Source organism: Amphiura filiformis, chromosome 11, assembly GCF_039555335.1.
Source record: "Amphiura filiformis chromosome 11, Afil_fr2py, whole genome shotgun sequence".
Classification (NCBI taxonomy): domain Eukaryota; kingdom Metazoa; phylum Echinodermata; class Ophiuroidea; order Amphilepidida; family Amphiuridae; genus Amphiura; species Amphiura filiformis.
Genome location: NC_092638.1, coordinates 58,454,856 through 58,476,710, shown reverse-complemented (window position 1 = coordinate 58,476,710; position 21,855 = coordinate 58,454,856). Strand labels below are relative to the sequence as shown.

Sequence of the window (21,855 nt, the reverse complement as noted above, 5' to 3'; positions counted from 1 at the left end):
GTGTAACGTTTTCTGAACATATTATTCAAACGTTGTCACCAGGTCTGGTCAAACATTGCATCAACGTCGAAACAACGTCATTGCAACGTCATAATGATGTTATATCAACGTCCAAAAATCAACGTCGAAAATAACGTTGTCACTACACGAATACGAGTTCACAGATTTACGTATTTACAACGTAAATGACAACCTAAGTCCAACGTCAGCGAATGTCGTGAAAACGTAGTGTGTTAGCTGGGACACTCTTTTTTGTCCTGTACAATAGCACCCTAAAGTTCTCCAATGATATGATTGTCCGAGCAATATGTCCTATAATGGACTGTGGCTACCCTAAGATGGAAAAATTAATCTTAATCTTATTTATTTGTTTTTTCAAGATGAAGGTCGAATATAATAGTGTACAAGCAACGTTTTATGATTAACGTTAAGCACCAACCAAGTTCAAAGGATGGTATTTGAAATCTTATTCTGTATTTTGTTGCGCTTGTCATGCTTGTGGATTTTGTGATTAGACCCTTGATCCTGTATATGCGGAGTGTCTTTCACAAATCCGAATTTCATGCCAGGTTTTGTATTGTACAACGACCCACATCCACCTTTATATCGTATGCCGTGTGGATAACAAATCCATGGATCTCCAGTTTGGTTCTGCCAATCTTTCAATTTGTCCTTCATTTCGTTGAAAACATCTTCAAATTGTGTGTCGTCTGCTACGTTCGTAGTCTCCAGCACGTCGTTATCCAAATCATAAAGTTCAAATTCCGCGCGATAGTAGTAGTCGCCAAGTTCTTTAAACCAATGAGTTTGTACGCCTCGATGAGTGCGATTTAAAAGGTCTTGGTAGGTAGGGGATGGGTAAATATCACCGGCTATTGGGTATGGAGCACGATTATTGAGGTTATGAATGAGACGCATTTTGCTGCCGCCGTGTTTAGAACGCAGGACTCTCATTGGATAATACATAGTAGCTTCATGTTCCACGTGACTGGCATAAGCATCATCCCAGCCTTCAGTCGGTTCATCTTCAACTAAACGCAACATAGATTTACCTGTAAGGTTAACTTTCTTTCCGAGAATATCATAATCAGGAAAATCTAACTGAAACCAATCTAAAATGGTTGGTGTAATATCTAATGTTGACGTCAACGCATCGCTTATTAGCCCCCATCTGTGGGTATCTGTAGGGGACGATATAAGCATCGGAGTGCCCATCCCTGGCTCGTATAAGTTTGTTTTTGCATTTGGAAACGGGATTCCATTATCGGATGTAAACACAATTAGGGTGTCATCTAGATAACCAAATTTGGTAAGTTCTGTCATTACCATGCCGATTACTGTATTGAACGAAATAAACAAATAAAAAAGCGATGAGTGTACCATATACCCCAAAGCAATAATATACGTATATTTACTAGAGTAATTTTACAGAAATAATTACAGGGATATTTTCGTAAAGGGTCATTGTCTTCTAATGATACGTTAAAGAAAGAACATTATCTTATAGATCTTATAATAGAAAAAATATCGATGAACGTTTAAATATAATTGATACCTGCGTCCATTCTACTGATTGAGGTATACTGGGCAGCAATATCTGCTCTAGTAGCTGGTGTATCTGGTAGATATGGTGGTACAATGACATCCTCCGGCTGATACCATACAGGCTGCCAATCAGGAATAATACCCATACCTGGAGATCCATCACCCCACTTCTCACCAAATTCACCTGTTTTGCCTCCAATACGATGAGGGTCGCTCATGCCCATATAAAGTAAGAATTGACTGGGAAAAAATGACATCAAGAAACGAATGATTTTGCCATCAACTATACTTCCAATTCCAAAAAAATACAGCATTACTTTTTTGGATTAAAAATACTCCTGTTTTGCCAAATAGAACATAGCTACATCCTTATCCTTTAGGGAGTTCTAACTGGCAATAAAACTAAAAGGATAATACTTTTTTAATGCACAAAAATTAGTGCTGTGGTTTTTTTTTTGGAATTGGGAGTATACTTGATAGCAAAACCAGATTCCTAGAACACCGTCGTCCGAGTACAACATCGTCGGAAAGTAAAATTCATTATTTGAAAGTATAATTCATAATTTTAAAAGCTTCCCCTCTCGCACCACCCCTCGTCGATTCGCGATTATTTGCCGAATGTTTCGTCAACTCTAAAAAAACGTTGTTAGAATTTCAATGTTAATAAAACGTTTTATACCCATTGTATACCCTTTATATAACCCGACATTTAAAGGTTTTCTGACAGTCTTTTCTAACCATTTGTAAATAATGTAAAAAACGTTTTGTGTTTACTGGAGATATATCGGTGCATGAGATGTAGTTTTACCTGTTTCCATGGAGATTGAAGAACTTTTGTACCTTTTTCTTCATAAACGTAACATTGCGTCCAACTTGAAGCAAGCCATTTGTCTTTTCAGTTTTCTCGTAATCAAATTGGTACACAGTATCAGGACCTACGTGCTTCTTTCCAATTATACCTGTCACAAAGAGAAAAAAGAAAGATCACACTTCATTAGGGATAAGAAGGCCGAGGGACATCGAGTACGCAAAGGTGAGGTTCGTGTTGTGGGAAAAACAAGCAAAAAGCAAAACGCAGATCCACTACATTTCTCATCTCCCACCCTGAGCGGCCCTCTGCCTTGGGGACTCAACTCTTGGAAAGTGCATAACTCATCATCAAAACATTTATATCTATATAGACCATTTCGCAACTGAATGTGATATATATATACCATTGTATCGCTGTCTGTTCATAGGATTGACTGTGTATTCGTCCCCTCCGAAGGACGGTACACTCTCATGGTTCACTTACCCAACTCTAACGGACCATGAGGAGAACGGAAGTCGGATTAAATCTACAGGTGTTGACAATTAAATTCAGACTACCCCTAGTCAGTCCAAGAGAACGCCAAATATGGATCAGGAGTATTACATAATAATACCCTGCTATGACAATAGCTGCACTAGGTTAATCGTATAATTTCCTTATGTGGTTAGCATGGCTGGGCCAGGAAATCCACAAGGTCAGCCAATGTATGTACATGTATTCGGTACATGTGCCATATCTTTTACAATGGTTGATAAATTTCTGGTTTGTTTTATTTCAAAACGCAACATTCGATATTCTAAAGCTTGGTCCAAATCCAAGAGAAGAACCAACTCTAGTAATTTATGTGGTTTCAAATTATATCGGCTGTTGCCTTTTTGATAGAAATGGCGTTTGTTGATGTGCACAGTTTCCCATTAGATCATAACATGCTGTTGTACCCCGGTGTTGTACATCCAAGGTCAAAGGTCTTTTAATCCACATTTGGCGTTGTTCTGGGACTGCTAGTCAATACCCCAGCACGTTGTCACCGCCGGGAATTGAACCCGGGCCGTGGACCTTATGTATCAACGACAAGAACCCTAAAGTTAGGCCCAAAGTATTATTAGGCCATGCATGTTCTCCCACAAAAACGAAGGTTCTAATAATACTGCTGTTCTATTTTCCATGCACGGCTCTAAGGAGGAGCACGGTCATCTACGGATTAGTGAATACTTGTCAAATGGTCCTTAATTTTGTTTAGGACATTCTCTTTTCGTTTTAAACCAAATTTGATGGGATATTTGCCTATTAAAATGTCGATGACCTTTCATTATATCGCAAACATTCTACATGTCTTTTTAAACTGCTCCTATAACTAACCTGTTTTAATTCCACCGGTTCTCAAAATTGCAGGCAGACTCTTGACCACGTCGTATGAGTTGAAATTGTTTTCCCCTCTGCCTTCTAAGCCATACTGACCACTCTGATGAGGAGGAAGACCGGTCAAAATGGCCGCCCTACTTGGTGAGCAACTGCTGACTGCAACGTACGCATTACGAATGATCAAACTACGACTGGCCAATGCGTCTAAGTTTGGCGTTTTACACACGGTGTTGTTGTAAACTTGAGTTTCAAACCCCAAGTCATCAGCTGTAAAGAAGTGTAAAGTTACGAAGGGTCAATAATCCGACGGTTCTTTAGTTGAAGGGTCATTAGTTCGAAAATGAAACACAATGTCATTAATCCGAAGGGTCATTAGCGTAATCCTATTTCCAAAATGGTTTTAGATCCGGGCATTCTTGCGAATCTCAGCTCATCATTACGACAGAAGATCTCGCTCACAACCTAGATAATCATCAGTGGACTTCGGTTGTATATATAAATGCGCATATATAAATGCGCACGTGACATCTACAAGTCGCCATACCGTATTAAACGATATAAGGTACCCGGATGTACATAAACTCGCCGTGCAAAAGTATAGGGGAAAATGACAGGTCGCAAGGAAAATTGCTTTTGCAAAATAGTGGCATTGATTGCAAAGGGTAAAATAACTTGACCCGAAAGATAAACTCTTTATTAACGTTTTCCATCACGGAAAAAAAAAAAATTAACTACGGAAAAGCTAGATATAACTGATTTACAAACTTATATTTCATAATTTCCGTGCTAAATGGGCGTGCCAATTGGCCATATCTATGACGTAGTGCTGGTTTCATACTATCATGCTGCTTGCCGCCGAGCGGCGTGACACACGCGCATTGTAGACAAACAGACACAATCAAGACTTGTGAACCCATAGCAAAAAGAAAAGGTATCGGTATAGTTGCGGCTACTATACGGGATAGTATCCGGTAGGTATTCTGGAGCTATCCGAAAGTATCTGCTAGCAGATACTAGTTGGATACTAGTATCGGTATAGTGGTACTATTCCGATACTATTCCGATACTAGTATCTGATACTATATAGTATCGGAATAGTACCCGCTTTCAGCTGGCGCCAATCCATGTCACATGACTAATTAGAATAACTGCCATATCGGTTGGAGCCAAATTGCTATACAGGCAAGGAATGAGTTCCTCTAATTCAAAGGATAATATATACTGTTGTACACGGAATGTACAGTGTGTTCTATTTCTGGGCTTCACAATACAGGTATCGTTGTATTGGGTGACAGTTTTTGAAGAGAACTTTATATTTTATCTAAATTTAGTATAAGCTTAAGAACATCGTACAATGTAGGCTATATCAAACCACGGAGTATGTTGAATTCTGCACCCAAGACAAAATGGTGCTCAATGCATGCAATATTAAAATGTGAATGTGTATATTATATGTTTTTAGCATGCAATTGAGCATTCATAGTGTACATTTTCAATTGCTTTTTGCCACAAATTTCAATGCAGCATGTATGTACAATAATCAATTGCTACACATTTCACATTTAATATATGTACAACTATAATCATTTGAAATTTTCCATTGACCTTGTCCATATACCATGTAAATCTCTGGACATATCTCTATGACCATATTTGGGCAAAACAATTTACATGCGAAACAAATAGTATCAGACACTATCCCGATACTAGTATCAGGTACTATCCCGATACTAGTATCGGACACTATTCCGATACTAGTATCGGACACTATTCCGATACTATTTATCAGTGTCTCCCAGTAACAGTATCGGATACTATCCCGATACTATATGTCCATATATGGACAAAAAATTTGCATGTGAAACATATCCGGATACTATACCGATACTGATATCCCACTAGGTAGCGGGTACTATTCCGGTATTAGTATCAGATACTATCCCGATACCTATTATATTTTGATATGGGAATGGCTGATAAGTCATGCCTCTTGTCGCAACGGCATGAAAGTATGAAAGGGGACATGATTGGCTTTAAGGTCAGAACTGTGCAGGCGGCGGATGACATGATCGAGTCGGCAACTTGTGAAACCGCCCGGCCGTATGGCATTTTCCAATAGAGGGTATTCATTACTACGTCGTTGATGTGATTGCTCATGCATAAAATTCCTCCACATAGGTTGTTTAGCTTAATCGGGAGAGTGACCTCTTGAAATGATGATCACAGTTATCTTTGAGTTATTACAGTGAGGCCCACGTACAATGTTCAACACAAAGTGAACAATGCTATAACTTGGAGGACAAACAAACCAACACCGCCAAATTCGACTGACATGTGTACAACGTGGGAAGCTATGGGGAAATTGAACACTTGTTGTCTGATCATGCATGTGTTTATGGTTCGGGTAGCGGTTACTTAGCAACTCTCGTTCCGCTTGGGTTTATTGCATACGCTCTATATAGTCGGTTAATTTTGTGGGGTTCATTATCGAACCCCAACGGTTTTAGCTTGTATTTATATTATTTATCAACATAGGCCTATTTGTTTGTGATATTTCAAGCGTTTTAAAATTTCAAAATAATCCCATTCAATTGCACGGTTGACGATGAAAATTTACTGAATTTAGAGAATGCAATGCGGCCACCACCTGGAACTGTGGTCGCAATTTCAGTGATTGACAGTGAGGTAACACGAACATGGCACTGGCCATCTGGTCACGTGCGCATTTATATATGCGCATTTATATATACAACCGAAGTCCACTGATCATTGGCAGACTGATGTTCAAATATCGGATTTTCAAAAAGCCTTTGATGTTGTTCCTCATCGGCGATTGCTGCAAAAATTGAATTTCTGCGGAATACGAGGTCCCCTTTTTAAAACACTGGGTTGAAAAATGGTTAACATCGAGAACGCAGAGAGTATTCGTAGACGGTGAAATCTCAGACGCAGCACAGGTTAAATCTGGAGTCCCCCAAGGAACTGTTATAGGCCCCCTCATGTTTCTAGTTTACATTAATGACATAGCAGACCAAATTTACAGTTTTACCAGGATAAGATAATTTGCAGACGATTGTCTCTTATGCAGAGTTATTCAAGCACCCCAAGATACAGAAATTCTTCAGGAGGGTCTTACCTCTCTTTGTTACTGGGCCGAAAAATGGCAAATGAAATTTAATACCGCCAAATGCAAAACTGTCTAGATTACAACCAAAACGCACCCACTAATCAAATCGTACAACCTTAATCGTTCCACCTTAATAATATCATTGCCAAAGCAAAGAAGGCTCTCTGGTTTGTTCGTAGGAAGCTTTGGCTATGCCCGCAGAAAGTTAAGGAGCAACTCTACTGCGCCCCGGTAAGACCTCATTTAGAGTTTGCCTGTGCTGTGTGGGACCCACATACAACAACAGACGTCCAAAGATTGGAGTTGATTCAGCACAGGACTTCTCGGCTTGTCCCCAAGAACTACAGCAGAGCCAGGGGTCCATGGCAGAAATTCTCAAACAATTAAAATGGCCAACACTGGAACAACGTAGATCGCAATCTCGTTTAACCACCATGTTTAAGATACAAAATGAAACCATTGCCATACCCATACCGGACTACAATAATCGTCAAGCAATTAAAATTACAAGGCATTACCATCCTGCCAAATTCAGAGTTCTTAAAACCAACAGCAACGTATACAGTTTTTATCCTCGCACAATACAGGACTGGAACGACCTCCCTTCAAATATTCTCAACATAACTAGCACTGAAAACTTTAAAGCAGCTATTTCAGATCACATACTTCTCATCATCATGATCATGAAGTAACTCAATCCATTTTTATGTGTTTTGTTCATCCAAGGCCATCCATCGTTCCTATCTCAATTAGATATTGCTTTTAGCATCGTTATAGAGTATTTTGTAGATGTAGATGTCAATTATAGTCCAAAAGGTCATTCGTCCGGAAAACATAGGGGTTCGGTGATCCAAAAGGTAGCTAGTCCGAAACGTTATTAGTCCAAAAGCCTAATAAGGGTCGTTTTGAACCCTAATAATTGCCCTAATCCTAACCCTTACCCCAACTGTATAACACTATACCCCAACACTAACGTTAAACGCTAAGTCTAGTCTTAATCCAAACCCTATAACCCTAAACTTAAGCTAGAATGACTTAACCCTTACTTTAACACTTTGACACTTGACCCTTCAGCACTGTTCAGAAAAATTAGCCGCTCCTTCCTTTTCTTTTTCAGTTTCAGACTATTAACACTTTAGACTAAAGAACCAGCGGATTACTGAACATTCGGAATATCGAACCTTCGGATTATTGAACACTTTCACCTCTTTGGCATTCATCTTTGGGATTATTGAACCATTCGATTTGGCATAATGACATTTTGGTCTATAATTACCCAACTAATTTTCGGACTAATATTAAACCATCGGACTTTTGACATCACCTACGGGACAAATGGGCCTGTTCCCATGGCGGTTGTGTCCCTTCAATAAGGCACTGTACTCCCTCAATCGATGACACACACTACGTTACTGGCTGACTACGTTTTTTGACTTCCTCCCCATTGGCCCCACCCCCCTCTAGGCCGGAAAAATCATGATGCCGCCGTTGCTCATGTCATGGGTGATACCGTATCTGATTGACGTATCTGCACAGGCCATTGTGGCCCTTTGCCCTCTGCCGAGTAAACCGCCTCCATTCAGTTCTGTCTGTTGCTTGTGTCTTTGCTTCATGCGGGGTCATTCCCAAGTCCCTTGGTGGACGACGTGGTCTTTTCTTGCTGAAGTCATTAATGTAGGTTTGGTGGGGAAGCCGATGTTGAGGCATCCTGAAGATATGCCCAGCCCATTTCAAACGTATCCGGCAGATAACATCGTTGATGGAGCTAGTGATGTTGAGATTCTGTCCAATCTGTGTCGATCGGATTCACGTAACGCCCAGGATTCTGACCCATATGTGGTAATAGGGAGGATGAGCGAATGGTAGATCCTTACTTTCAGCAATCTGGTGATGTCATGGTTAGACCAGATGGTATTTTTTCAATCTACCAAATGCCCAGGCTGCCAACTTTGTGCGACGTTTAATATCCTCTTCTACTGAAGGCACACTACTACCCAGAAAGACGAAGTTATTTACTTTGTCAATAGACATTTGGTTCAGCATGATATCTCTTGGATCGTCAGACATGATCTTGCATTTTGTTGGATTAATTTTTATTCCCCCAGCTGCATGCTTTTCCAATTCATTAGTGGAGATTTGCAGGTTCTTAAAGTCCATATCCATGTGTGTGGTGTCATCTGCATATCGGATGTTGTTAATGCACATGCCATCCATCTGCACACCTAAGCCTAGATTTTGGATGTCCTTCATGAAAAACTCCAGGTATAGATTGAAGAGGTATGGTGAGAGAAGACATCCCTGTCTAACACCAACTAGGACTTCAAACCAATCGGTGATCTTTCCATTTACCACGACTGAGCATTTGGTTTGCTCATACATTTTTGCAATGAGGTTCACCAGTTTGGTGTCTACTCCTACTGATCGCAGACATTTCCAAAGGGCCTCCTTCCAAATGCTGCTTTGAAATCTACAAAGTTCCAGGGTATTGGAATGCGTCTTTCTTTAGCCTTTTCAAAGATTTGGCGTACTGTAAATACCGCATCTGAGGTGCCTCTGGAACTCCTGAACCCACATTGTTCCTCTCTCAGATGGTTATCTACACTTTGTTGTATTCGGTTAAGAACTATCGTACAGAATACTTTTCCCGGGATTGACAGGAGGGTAATAGCTCTGTAGTTGACTGGGTCCAGTTTGTCGCCCTTTTTGTACACAGGGGTTATTAGACTTTTACTCCAGTCTTCAGGGATTTTTCCTTCAACCCAGGCGGTGTTGATGTCAATAATATTTGATGTTGACGTCCTAAAAGACTGCAACATCAGGGAACTTCGATATCCGGGGATGAGACTGCAAGGGGTAAATGTCAAAACCCAAGTTGAGAAGAGATGATATATATCCATGGCCATTTGCGGAAGTAAAAAAGCCACGCCTTGTGACCTGTACCACAATCTAGTTATTCAGGAATATGATTATATGTTTTTGGTCAAAAATGTTTGCTGGGTCGTTTTCAACAGATTTACCACATTCGCCTTGCTATAAAGAATATATTGCGTTATCTGTTGACCTAATGAGAAAAGGTGTTTTTAGGGTGAAGTGTTAGCTTTCGTTCGATATTAAAATTCTAATTCGATGAAGGGAACACTTGAGGTTTTGACAAAAACCAATCACAGATTTCTATTTTCCACTATATCTCACACAGTTCGTATGATGCTATGCTCTCAACGTGTAGTAAAACACAGTTTGCGTAGAGTCTAGACTCGCTGTGCTTGAAAGTTTCTGTGTGCGCGGGTTTATCGCTCTTTATTTTTCGTGTTTTGTTCATTCCGTTACCTGTGGTTCCGTTACACTTGAGGTTTTGACAAAAACCAATCACAGATTTCTATTTTCCACTATATCTCACACAGTTCGTATGATGCTATGCTCTCAACGTGTAGTAAAACACAGTTTGCGTAGAGTCTAGACTCGCTGTGCTTGAAAGTGTGCGCGGGTTTATCGCTCTTTATTTTTCGTGTTTTGTTCATTCCGTTACCTGTGCCTTAAAGGTGATCATGCACGTAACTAGCCAGAGGTAGTACACCAGTTGGTTCAATTAGTTACGAAAAATAAAGAGCGTTGTCCACTAAAAGTATAGCAATACAGCCAAAATATTCAGTTCCACACAACGTCATAACATAATCACAACGTCATTAAAGCCTATTTCGGTCAAATTTTAATTTGGTTATTCTTTGCCAAGTCCTAAAAATACAATGAATTTGACCATTCTATGATTTGACTCAATCCAATTAGGTGTAAGTTAGGACATGTGTAAACATTACAATGCCAAAAATATTAAGGGTTTTAAAATAATTGACCAAGCTTATTTTAAAAGATCGTACATTGTGACTTAAGTTGTAACAACGTTGCTAAATCTAGTGGTACGTGTTACCAAGTTCATGAAGTTATTCCAGTTAACGCCGTGGTGATATTATTAAACATGTTAAACCGCTATTTTTCTTGTCTTAAAACATAGCTTTTTTCACAACTTACCAACGAATATAAGAACATTTCGCTTTTTTAAATCCTTGTTTCTTTCGCCTTGAACAAGCACCAACAAGCCGTACACGATTAATACAACACAAAATTTACCAGTGTAGCCACAATAGTGGGAAGCCATTTTAAGGATTTATGCCACTGGTGTCGTGTAATGTGCATAATGCCGTTAAGCGTCACGTAAATATGAAAAATAAAATTGCTATATTTAGCTTAACCCGAGTTAATGACTCGCATTATTTAAAGTAACACTAAACTTACCCATGCAGCATATTAAAGCCTTCCCAGCAAATACGGGACGTTTAGAAAACGTTTACACGTCGGGTAATATACATGTGTAATTAAAGGGAGGCATGAGATTGGCTTCACTGAAAAAAAAAACTGAAGTTACACAAAAAAGCTGAATAACAGCGCGAAATTGGTAAAAACAACCCAAAATTGGACTGAAAATAAATAAAAACACGTACATTCGCGCATTCAAAATAGCTAAGTTTAATCAGCAGATCAGCTGAAAAATCTCATGTAAAGGTTATTGAAAGTGTATAAAACGTTTTGATAACATATAAAAAAACTTCAAAATTTTTTTAACTTAATATCACAAAATATTAGGCAGATATGTTTTCCCAAAACTATTTTGATAACATTTTTGAAAAATTTGACTAAGATATTTCTGTGGTGTTTTTTGTGATGAAAACGTTTTCATGACTTTTATATAACCCGACATTTAAATGCAGGGCAGTTCCGTAGTTGCGTACGTACATTTAAAATGTGAATGTCAGCCCACTCTGTGTAAGGTAGATTTGGAACAACTGCCATTTTCTTAACCTCATTGGCATTGAAATAAAATGGAGCACCCAAAGTGTTATTGTCCTTGGCCTTATTTAAGGAGAAAAACATTATTTGTTGTTATTTTTATTTTCCCTTTACTGAATGTTTATTCTCTATCAAAAACATATACATTTGTAGGCGGGTGTTTCAAATGTCGAAATGAAATGCGCGCAAATTGAAGTGGAGTACTTTACAAAATATCCAGTTGGAGTTGGAGTCGAGTGAGGTATGAAGGACTTAAAGTAATGTTAGAAAGTTTGTTTGAACAGAAAAAAGAAAAGAAATTAAAGTAACGCAAAAATCAACCTTATTAAAGTCAGTTTCGGAGCTGGTGCCTTTATCGTGCATTGTGTGTTCTCATTCAAATACATGGTACCTCGTGGCCAAATAATGGAATTGGGTATCGCAGCAAAAGGACTCAATAAAAATTAAACGGTAGTAGAGAGTCACTTCATTTTTTCACAGAAGATGAGTATTGAGTGTGGCATTTATAAAAACTTTCAATAGAGTTCAACTTGGTTCTTACATAAATATCGATTCTTTGCTCTATTGCATTTTTTACTCACCCTGTACGATATTTTAAAATATATATTTTTTTCCAAACCTGATTTCATAGTCATGATAGTGGCACGTTATTGTAATTTTTTGAGTATGTTTATAAACTATTTTGGCGTAATATTTACCAAATTATGAAATTTTTAAATTAATTTGATTAAAATTTACATAATTTGGTAATATATTACATAGTTCTGAGGTAAATTTTACTTAATCAATATGGGTTCTATATAAATAACGTTACACTCTTAGAAAAGGGCGCCTATTACTATTAGAATATTTTTGTCCTGTACAATAGTACCCTAAAGCTCTCCAATGATATGATTGTTCGAGCATATGTCCTATAATGGACTGTGGCTACCCTAAGATGGAAAAATTAATCTTAATCTTATTTATTTGTTTTTTCAAGATGATATGTCAACCAAGTTCAAAGGATGTTATTTGAAATCTTATTCTGTATTTTGTTGCGCTTGTCATGCTTGTGGATTTTGTGATTAGACCCTTGATCCTGTATATGCGGAGTGTCTTTCACAAATCCGAATTTCATGCCAGGTTTTGTATTGTACAACGACCCACATCCACCTTTATATCGTATGCCGTGTGGATAACAAATCCATGGATCTCCAGTTTGGTTCTGCCAATCCTTCAATTTGTCCTTCATTTCGTTGAAAACATCTTCAAATTGTGTGTCGTCTGCTACGTTCGTAGTCTCCAGCACGTCGTTATCCAAATCATAAAGTTCAAATTCCGCGCGATAGTAGTAGTCGCCAAGTTCTTTAAACCAATGAGTTGGTTCGCCTTGATGAGTGCGATTTAAAAGGTCTTGGTAGGTAGGGGATGGGTAAATATCACCGGCTATTGGGTATGGAGCACGATTATTGAGGTTATGAATGAGACGCATTTTGCTGCCACCGTGTTTAGAACGCAGGACTCTCATTGGATAATACATAGTAGCTTCATGTTCCACGTGACTTGCATAAGCGTCATCCCAGCCTACAGTCGGTTCATCTTCCACTAAACGCAACATAGATCTGCCAGTTAGGTTAACTTTCTTTCCGACAATATCATAATTAGGATAATCTAACTGAAACCAATCTAAAACGGTTGGTGTAATATCTAAAGTTGACGTCATCGCTACGCTTATTAGCCCCCATCTGTGGGTATCTACAGGGGACGATATAAGCATCGGAGTGCCCATGCCTGGCTCGTATAAGTTTGTTTTTGCATTTGGAAACGGTATTCCATTATCGGATGTAAACATAATTAGGGTGTCATCTAGATAACCAAATTTGGTAAGTTCTGTCATTACCATGCCGATTACTGTATTGAACGAAATAAAAAAAAATGAAAAAGCGATGAGTGTATCATATAAGTGTATCATATTTACAAGAGTAAGTTTACAGAAAACATTACAGAGATATTTTAGTAAACGGCAATTGTCTTCCAATGATACGGAAGAACCCTAGAACTACTGAGCCATATTTAATAACACTAACTGCGAACTTCAAAATTATAAACGTCATATACTGTAAAATTTGGTACTACTAATGTATAGCTATGGGCCGGGCCTCTTCTATGTAGTGATACCAAAATAAGTACAAACATTCCCCACATAATGTTGCTATGACGTCATAATGTGAGGGCGCCCATGCAATTTTGGAAATTCTGGCTATGTTCAAAAGCATAGGCAACATTTGATCTTTGATGGCCGGTCCGACTCCCGGGTAAGGTGCTGGGGTAAAATTTTATTACCAAAATGAGCGCAAAGGATGTGTTTACGATTTCAATTAGCTTGGGTCCTTTGACAGATAAAACATCTTAGGAAGGCTTGGTACATGCCCCCACCCCTTCGTAGTTCTAGGGTTAAAGGAAGATAACCATTGTATTTATGATATAACAATGGACACCTGCACACCGTCATCATCCCTATATCTTCGTGTTAAAAATTGCCGTGATAGTACGATGAATCCTCACGTTTTTCAACAACTACGCATGGTGAATTTGTTCGAGATAGCCCGTGCGACTCAGGCTAGCATACAATTTGAGATTTTGAGAGCCGGCCACACTGTTTCTATTCTATGTTTTACGATTTTCGCATGATCAATATATAGCTGGCCGTAACCGCCACAACGTGGAGCTGCTACGCGTAGCTTACTTTTCGCTTCGCGGAGCTAAATTGACCAATCATGTTAGATCTTTTCATAACGCGGAGCCAGTGGATGCATCCTCGTTCCAGAGAGAGAAAACTCTTGCCAAAATTAATGTTTACTATGGGGATTTTAAATGAATCGATTGTAAATAAACCACGACCAGTTGTACGGGATCAATACCATTGTTTGATTAGTGTATAGTCAATGTTACCTTGCATGCATGTGTCATGTGTGTGGCGTGTTTGTTTGTTTGTTTGTCTACTGTGTCAGGCCAGGATCACTGACACCCACGGTACTGATACTCTCATACTATCACGGTGATCATATTGTTGAATGTTGTTGACTTTAAAATAATCATGATGCAGTCATGTCTACAGTAGAACTCACCACGACCTTTGAAGGACTAAAAGCTATTAAACCAAGATAACACTCAATGAAAACAGCTCAACTATGTTACATCAGATCTTCTCTGGTTAAATACACACTGCACTTGTGTCTGTTTTACCTGTGCAATGAGCAATGAGCTGGTATTATAGTTTCATTTGGGTGAACGATTATAAAGCGAACGCAAGGTAACAATACTGTGGGCTTTTGTTTACGAAATGAGACAATAGTCTGCTTATTGTTAACCAGCGTTCTTGAAAATGAGAAGCTTAATGACTTAACACGGTTTAGAAATAATTTCTTCATATTTTTTGGTGTTATCTGTCGTTTACATATCCTTCCTAAAACACTAAAGTACCAATATTTCCAAACACCTAAATTAGCTAAAAATTTAGGACATGTTACAAAACTATATTTTCTAGAATTTCAGAGAATACTTTAAATATTGGCCGGCTATTTTTTACACAGTGACGTCAACTAGGCAATGGCCTATACTTCTAACATACACTATTTGTAGAGGTCACGCGTCAATGGTGAGCGCACTGAGTATTGTGTATAGGAAAACGGACAGTAACTACAGTATGTATGGCCTACTACTAGTATATAAAGTAAATCCGAACTGGTTTGCAGTTTGCTGAAGGTCGAATTCCGCAGGGACACCGCGCAAGTTATACAAATTAGCTCCCGGCGATACACTGCAGATCGCAGAACTGTGTGCATAGTTTACCACCACTCTGCCTAGCTATATAGTTATGTACAATACTGTATGAGTTTCTTATGAGTGCATGTCCATCTTAATAATAAGTCAGTTCGTACTTTTCATAAACTACTTTTTGAATCATAACTTTCGTGACCGAGGATATCTTGCAACTACGTGACGCTCGTCTGGCAAATTCTTAATGAATAAATTCGCTTCACGTAATGAGTAAGTCGTACTTAATTAGTCAGTTTTACCTCCGAGTAATGAAAACTCTAACATGATCATGATTGGTCAATTTGGCTCCACGGAGCAAAAAGTCAGCTACGCGTAGCAGCTCCACGTTGTGGCGGTTGGGGCCTACCATATCAGTATCCCATATGATATTTCTATTGCAAGAAAATTTTATTTGTTGTCAGGTTTTATCTTAAATACACTAACTGGAAATTAAATACACTAATTAGTGAGGACCGGTATTTTGCTGTGGATATGTTTAACTGCAATTTGCGGGTAAAAATTTGAAATCCTGAGTAAAAATTTTGATCATATTCAACTCTTTGAGAAAAAATTTATATAAAAGAATGCATGTAAAATCCAGCTGCAATACAATGTACATTATTGACACACTATCACTCTCTTTATCTACGGCAATAATAGAATATCGATTTCAATCGAATTGAATACGATGCTCAGTTTTGAGTTTGTAGTTGACTACTAAGCGACCTAAGCGATCGATTGCTAGCCAATCAGATAGAACTCCTTTTCTTGCGTTCGGTGAAATACCAGTCGCCCGTCGCTCACCAACGGAGTATTAAATTTATATTTATCGTATAGGAAGTCGACACTGTGACCTGTGGACAATACTGCTACCTATGATTGACTTTGTTGATATGTGGATATATCCCCGGTATATATCAAGACATTACTTGGTGTCCTGGACATTTTATAGATATTTCTGGACAAAAAATAGCTGTCTGGACTTTCATTGGCTGTTTTTGTGTAGCAATTTCATTCAAACATTTTATACCGTCAACATTCTGCTTACAACCCCCGGGTTACAAATCAACCATGGATCTTATTGAAAAAATATCGATGAACGTTTAAATATAATTAATACCTGCGTCCATTCTACTGATTGAGGTATACTGGGCAGCAATATCTGCTCTAGTAGCTGGTGTATCTGGTAGATATGGTGGTACAATGACATCCTCCGGCTGATACCATACAGGCTGCCAATCAGGAATAATACCCATACCTGGAGATCCATCACCCCACTTCTCACCAAATTCACCTGTTTTGCCTCCAATACGATGAGGGTCGCTCATACCCATATAAAGTAAGAATTGACTAGGAAAAAATGACATGGTGAAATCACAACTTAATGAGGGTGCTATTAACTGTTTAGGGACTTGACATAGGTGTGCCATGGAATGTGACCTACAGAGTTGATCCTGGTTTGAATATTATTCGCTAACCAAATCGATATTTTTTACGACATGGCATAACTGGGCATTAACAGCAGAGACAAAAAATCATTTAGAAGCTGCTGACGAGGAAGCACCCAGAAAGCGAATAACCTCCCGGCTGAAGCTGGTCCTCGATCTAATGGCTGGAATTTGGGCAGGAAGAAAATTCCATAATTGGGGTGTAGATGGTAGAAATGATCTTTCGATATTTCGACGTAACATTCAATACATTGGCCATAGAGACGAATCATATATCAGTGGCTCCGGACGGAACCGGACGGGGCTGAGGCCAACCTCCAATGATTTTGGTGGGCCCAAGTGACATTGGATCCCTTAATATTTTTAAGTAAAGTTCAGCCTAAACTTGATAATGTTTTAGTAAACTTCATAATTTGAAAGTATAATTTAAAGTAAAAAATTCATAACTGAACTGTAAAAGCTTCCTCTCCCACACCCACCCCTCACCGTTTCGCGCCGCGGATGAGGCTTCATATCGATGCCTCCTCCATAATTCTTCCGGAGCCTCAGTATTGTGATATATCGCTCATATCGAAAGAGACATATCAGTGTCTAAGAGTCAGTTTTACCTGTTCCCATGGAGATTGAAGAACTCTTGTACTTTTTCCTTCATGAACGTAACATTGCGTCCAACTTGAAGCACTCCACCATTCGTCTTTTCAGTCTTCTCATAGTCAAATTGGTACACTGTATCAGGACCTATGTGCTTCTTGCCAATTATACCTGCCACAAAGAACAATGGTTAATACAGGGTGTCCCAAAAAAAAAGAGGCCGCTCATTGCGCCCTCTTTTTCTCCTATTTCTGAAAAATTGATCAAATATATTTTGGTATGTAAAAAACCCTTAAGTTGTTAGCTTTAATAAACCAAATTAATTATATCAATCGGCTCACAACTTTTGAAGATATACTCTTTTAAAGAAATGTACCCGTTTTTTACTCTGTCCACGGAGAAGGTTTGGCTACTATAAAGATTGAAAGGAGTACACATACAATGCTTGAATATCAAACATTCCTCAATGATAACTTTATAAAATAACTTTATTTATAGAATGGGCTTTACCGGTGGGTTTATGGGCAATGGATTTTGTTAATAGTGTCATTAATTTGTGGGTAAAATGGGTGCCGAATGGGACTTCTTTTGCTTTACTTGCGATTACTTATTTTTTCTTGGTTATTTATGCCTTTTTGTTTTATTATGTTTCTTACTTTCTTAATTTGTTGTTTCTTGCTTTCTTTTTTTTCATTTACAATATAAGTCATTTCTCTTTTTAGGATAAAGGTAGCCCTAAAAGACTGTTTGGTTTGTCTTTGGTTCTTCTGAAGTCAGTTTAGTGTGCTGCTCTGCCCTGTATACTGATCCGATTACTAACCTGTTTTAATTCCACCGGTTCTTAATATTGCAGGCAGGCTCTGCACTATGTCGTATGATTTGAAATTGTTTTCTGATCCTTCTAATCCAAACTGACCACTCTGATGAGGAGGAAGACCGGTCAAAATGGCCGCCCTACTTGGTGAGCAACTGCTGACTGCAACGTACGCATTACGAATGATCAAACTGCGACTGGCTAATGCGTCTAAGTTTGGAGTTTTACACACGGTGTTGTTGTAAACTTGCGTTTCAAATCCCAAGTCATCAGCTGTAAAGGAGAGTAGTATGCAAGATGTTTTTGACGAGCAAACATTCATTGATGTACGGGGGGGGTGCATGGGTTCAAACACATTTATGGCACACATATATGCAGGACACCTTATGCTCAGGAAAACAGTACAGAAACGTTATGTTCCATACGGTCGCATTATATTTTGATTTAGAAATTGGGACCCCAAAATTCGGCATATACACCGGGCATATACAAGGAGGTGGGGGAAAAGAATTTTTAGGCAGGCCGAAGGGGGGGGGGGACATTTTTGGCAGACCGAGATGGGAGTGTGCACGTAGTTTTTGGCACTTTGTTTGGAAAATTTACCACCCCCTTTATAATAATTGCATAGCCCCTAACCCTTACTCACCCCAGGATATATGGGATAGCCTACCTGAATATATATGGGGTACTGTTTGTTAGTGCATGTAGGCTACGTAGGCCGCCTACCAGATTCCCTTCTGGAAAGCTCCTTCTGGGTACGTCCTGAAACATCCTTGTGGGGTCCTAATATACTTACGATAGTATTCTTGTGGGGTATTTATTAGCAAGCACACACGAAGTTTCCTTGTGGAGAACAATTTTTGTGCATATTTTCACACAAGGCCCACATACACCCGCTATGGAGTATCTCTATGCCATTTTGAGGCTTTCAGTCATGCCATGGGGTCCGTTGAGGTACTTTTACACTGTGGGGTACAAGGTTTATACCCCACATTGTAAAGGTTCCGCGCAGGGTGTAGGCATGTGCGGTACGCACCCGATACATTACTCTATAACACTAACTATATTTCTAGGTTTAACCCTAAACCCCGGGGGGGGGGGGTTCTTCGAAAAAAAAATTACGGGGATGTGCCACGCAGACTTTCGGATGCTGACTTTCTCTATACCTACTTTTTGCTGTTTTTGCCACCCATCACTATACCAATTTTTCACACACAAAAAAAACGCCCAAAAAAGCTCCCAAATTTGCCCTAATTGGGCGCTTTTATGGGCACATTTTCCCAAATATGCCCAATTGGGCGCATTGGTCTCCACTGAAAACCCACCCATCGATATACCAAAATTGCTGAAAAGGTACCCCAAAACCGTGACCTTCAACCAGAGAGAACCCCCTCCGGGCCTAAACCTTACCTAAAATACCATAAATCCTTACTTTTTGGACTAATACGACATTAACTTGCTCTGTTGTCCTAAAAATACAACGCATTCGACTGAATCCAAGGTGTATAGTAATAAGCAGAGTGGTCAACTGCAGATCCGTCGGATAACGCTTTTTCAATGGGAAATGAACTTTGCTGCTTGGAGGATATCACGATGAGGTTAGCATTTTATTCCGTATTGAAAAGCGTGTTCCGACGATCTGCACTCGACTGGTCTCTAAGTTAGAATAACTGTAAACATGATAAATAATGCCAAAAATAAGGGTTTTAAAATAATTCACCAACACTAAGATTGTGCATTGTGGCTTAAGTTGTAACAACTTTGCTATATCGTTGTGTGTTACCAAGTTATTCCAGATTCCAGTTATAGTTGTCGCCGTGGTGATATTATTAAATCTCTATCTTAAACATAGCTTTTTTTAAATTACTTACCAACGAATATAAGAACATTTCGCTTTTTTAAATCCGTGTTTCTTTCGCCTTGAACAATCACCAACAAGCCGTAAACAATTAATACAATACAAATTTTACCAGTGTAGCCACAATAGTGGGAAGCCATTTTAAGGATACCACCGTGTACATGTGCATAATGTGCCTACATGTGCCTATATACTAAGTATAGAAAATAAAATTGCTATTTTTAGTTTAACCCGAGTTAATTTACCATGACTCACGCATTATTTAAAGTAACACTAAACGTATCCAGCCCAGCAAAGGCTAGCAAACACGGAACGTTGACAGAAAAGTTTAAATATCGGGTTATAATAATAAATAATAAACTAATGAGTGTCTCGGTAGCTCTCGGTATAAGAACGGCCCATGGCACAGTTTTGCAAAAATTTTGATTTTCAGGTGAAAGTGCCATACTGCCCTCTATTTACCTGCCACTGAAGTTATTAAGTTGTTGTAAACACTCCAATTTTATTGCTAGAAGCAAAAGAAAACACATATTCATATATCAGATATATTTCCCTATGAATTCAAGATTGCAAAAGTCACCTTTTTTCAAAATGGAAAATGTGCCATGAGCCGTTTTTATACTGGGACATAAAACGTTTTAACAACATTCAAAAACACGTTTGAACAATTACAGCAAAACATAATACAGCATTGAAACTAGTCTCCACGGCAGCCAGTTTGGTTCCGCTCCCTCCACACAAACAGTCTGCCAATGATGACGAACTGGTCCTTTTTAATTGGCTAACGGTTTTCTGACGACGTCATCCAGCTTGACGTCAAACAAAGCTTTCAATTGGTCGATCGGCTAGACGGCTACTTAATTAATTTTGACCCGCCATCTCGCCAGCTGACTGAGGTCAATCAAGTTCCCGTATGTACAGCTCTGCAGCTACTTTTGTGTAGCCAATCAGAAACGGCGTTATAAGTGGCCATTGGCAGACTGTTTGTGTGGAGGGGACCGTAACCAAACTGGCTGCGAAGGAGACTACATTGAAACAATACAGCACTGCTGAAACATAATATTTTATTTCAGTGTTGACAAAATATTTGGCTAAAAATGTTTTCCTAAAACTATTTTACAATAACACATTGACATTGTTTTTTTAAATGCTGTTTTATTAGTGGTTTTTTTCATATCTTTTTCATACCAAGTTCAATGACTGGACTAACACCAACAAGCTTAGCTTAAATCCCTCCAAGTGTCAAGCCATCCAGATCTGCTTCAAAACAGACCCTCCTGCTCATTCTGATTTAAACATTTCTGGCATCCCCCTGAACTTTGTTGATGAAACTAAAATCTTAGGCGTGTGGATCCAAAATGATCTCCGTTGGAATAAAAACATCTCCCAGATCACATCAAAAGCAAACCGAAAACTATACATGCTGCGCATGCTGAAAAAATTTGGCTTTAATGAAGATGAGTTGGTCACCGTATACAAAGGCTACATTCGGCCTCTTTTAGAATATGCTGATGTAGCCTGGCACTCCTCACTCTCTGCTGGTCAGAGTAGTGCCCTGGAAAGGCTACAACGTCGTGCATGCAGGATTACGCTGGGCCAAAATTTCACCTCCTATGCTGAGGCCTTGCGGACTTGCGAGCTTGAGTCCCTGTTTGATAGGAG

General features: G+C 39.0%; 2 protein-coding genes across 2 annotated transcripts; both read right to left on the bottom strand.

Annotated features, from left to right (window-relative positions):
* Positions 1 to 248: 248 nt before the first annotated feature.
* On the bottom strand, positions 249 to 11,286 carry LOC140165073 (N-sulphoglucosamine sulphohydrolase-like). The gene is made up of 5 exons (XM_072188496.1): positions 10,869 to 11,286; positions 3,716 to 3,985; positions 2,354 to 2,504; positions 1,556 to 1,785; positions 249 to 1,337 (listed from the first exon to the last, which is right to left on the bottom strand). The coding sequence occupies exons 1-5, from the start codon at positions 10,993 to 10,995 to the stop codon at positions 445 to 447; spliced, it is 1,671 nt and encodes a 556-aa protein (XP_072044597.1). The 5' UTR covers positions 10,996 to 11,286; the 3' UTR covers positions 249 to 444.
* A 113-nt stretch (positions 11,287 to 11,399) lies between these two features.
* Positions 11,400 to 20,345, bottom strand: LOC140165074 (N-sulphoglucosamine sulphohydrolase-like). The gene is made up of 5 exons (XM_072188497.1): positions 20,207 to 20,345; positions 18,342 to 18,608; positions 17,539 to 17,692; positions 16,603 to 16,832; positions 11,400 to 13,574 (listed from the first exon to the last, which is right to left on the bottom strand). The coding sequence occupies exons 1-5, from the start codon at positions 20,331 to 20,333 to the stop codon at positions 12,682 to 12,684; spliced, it is 1,671 nt and encodes a 556-aa protein (XP_072044598.1). The 5' UTR covers positions 20,334 to 20,345; the 3' UTR covers positions 11,400 to 12,681.
* Between the last annotated feature and the right edge of the window lie 1,510 nt (positions 20,346 to 21,855).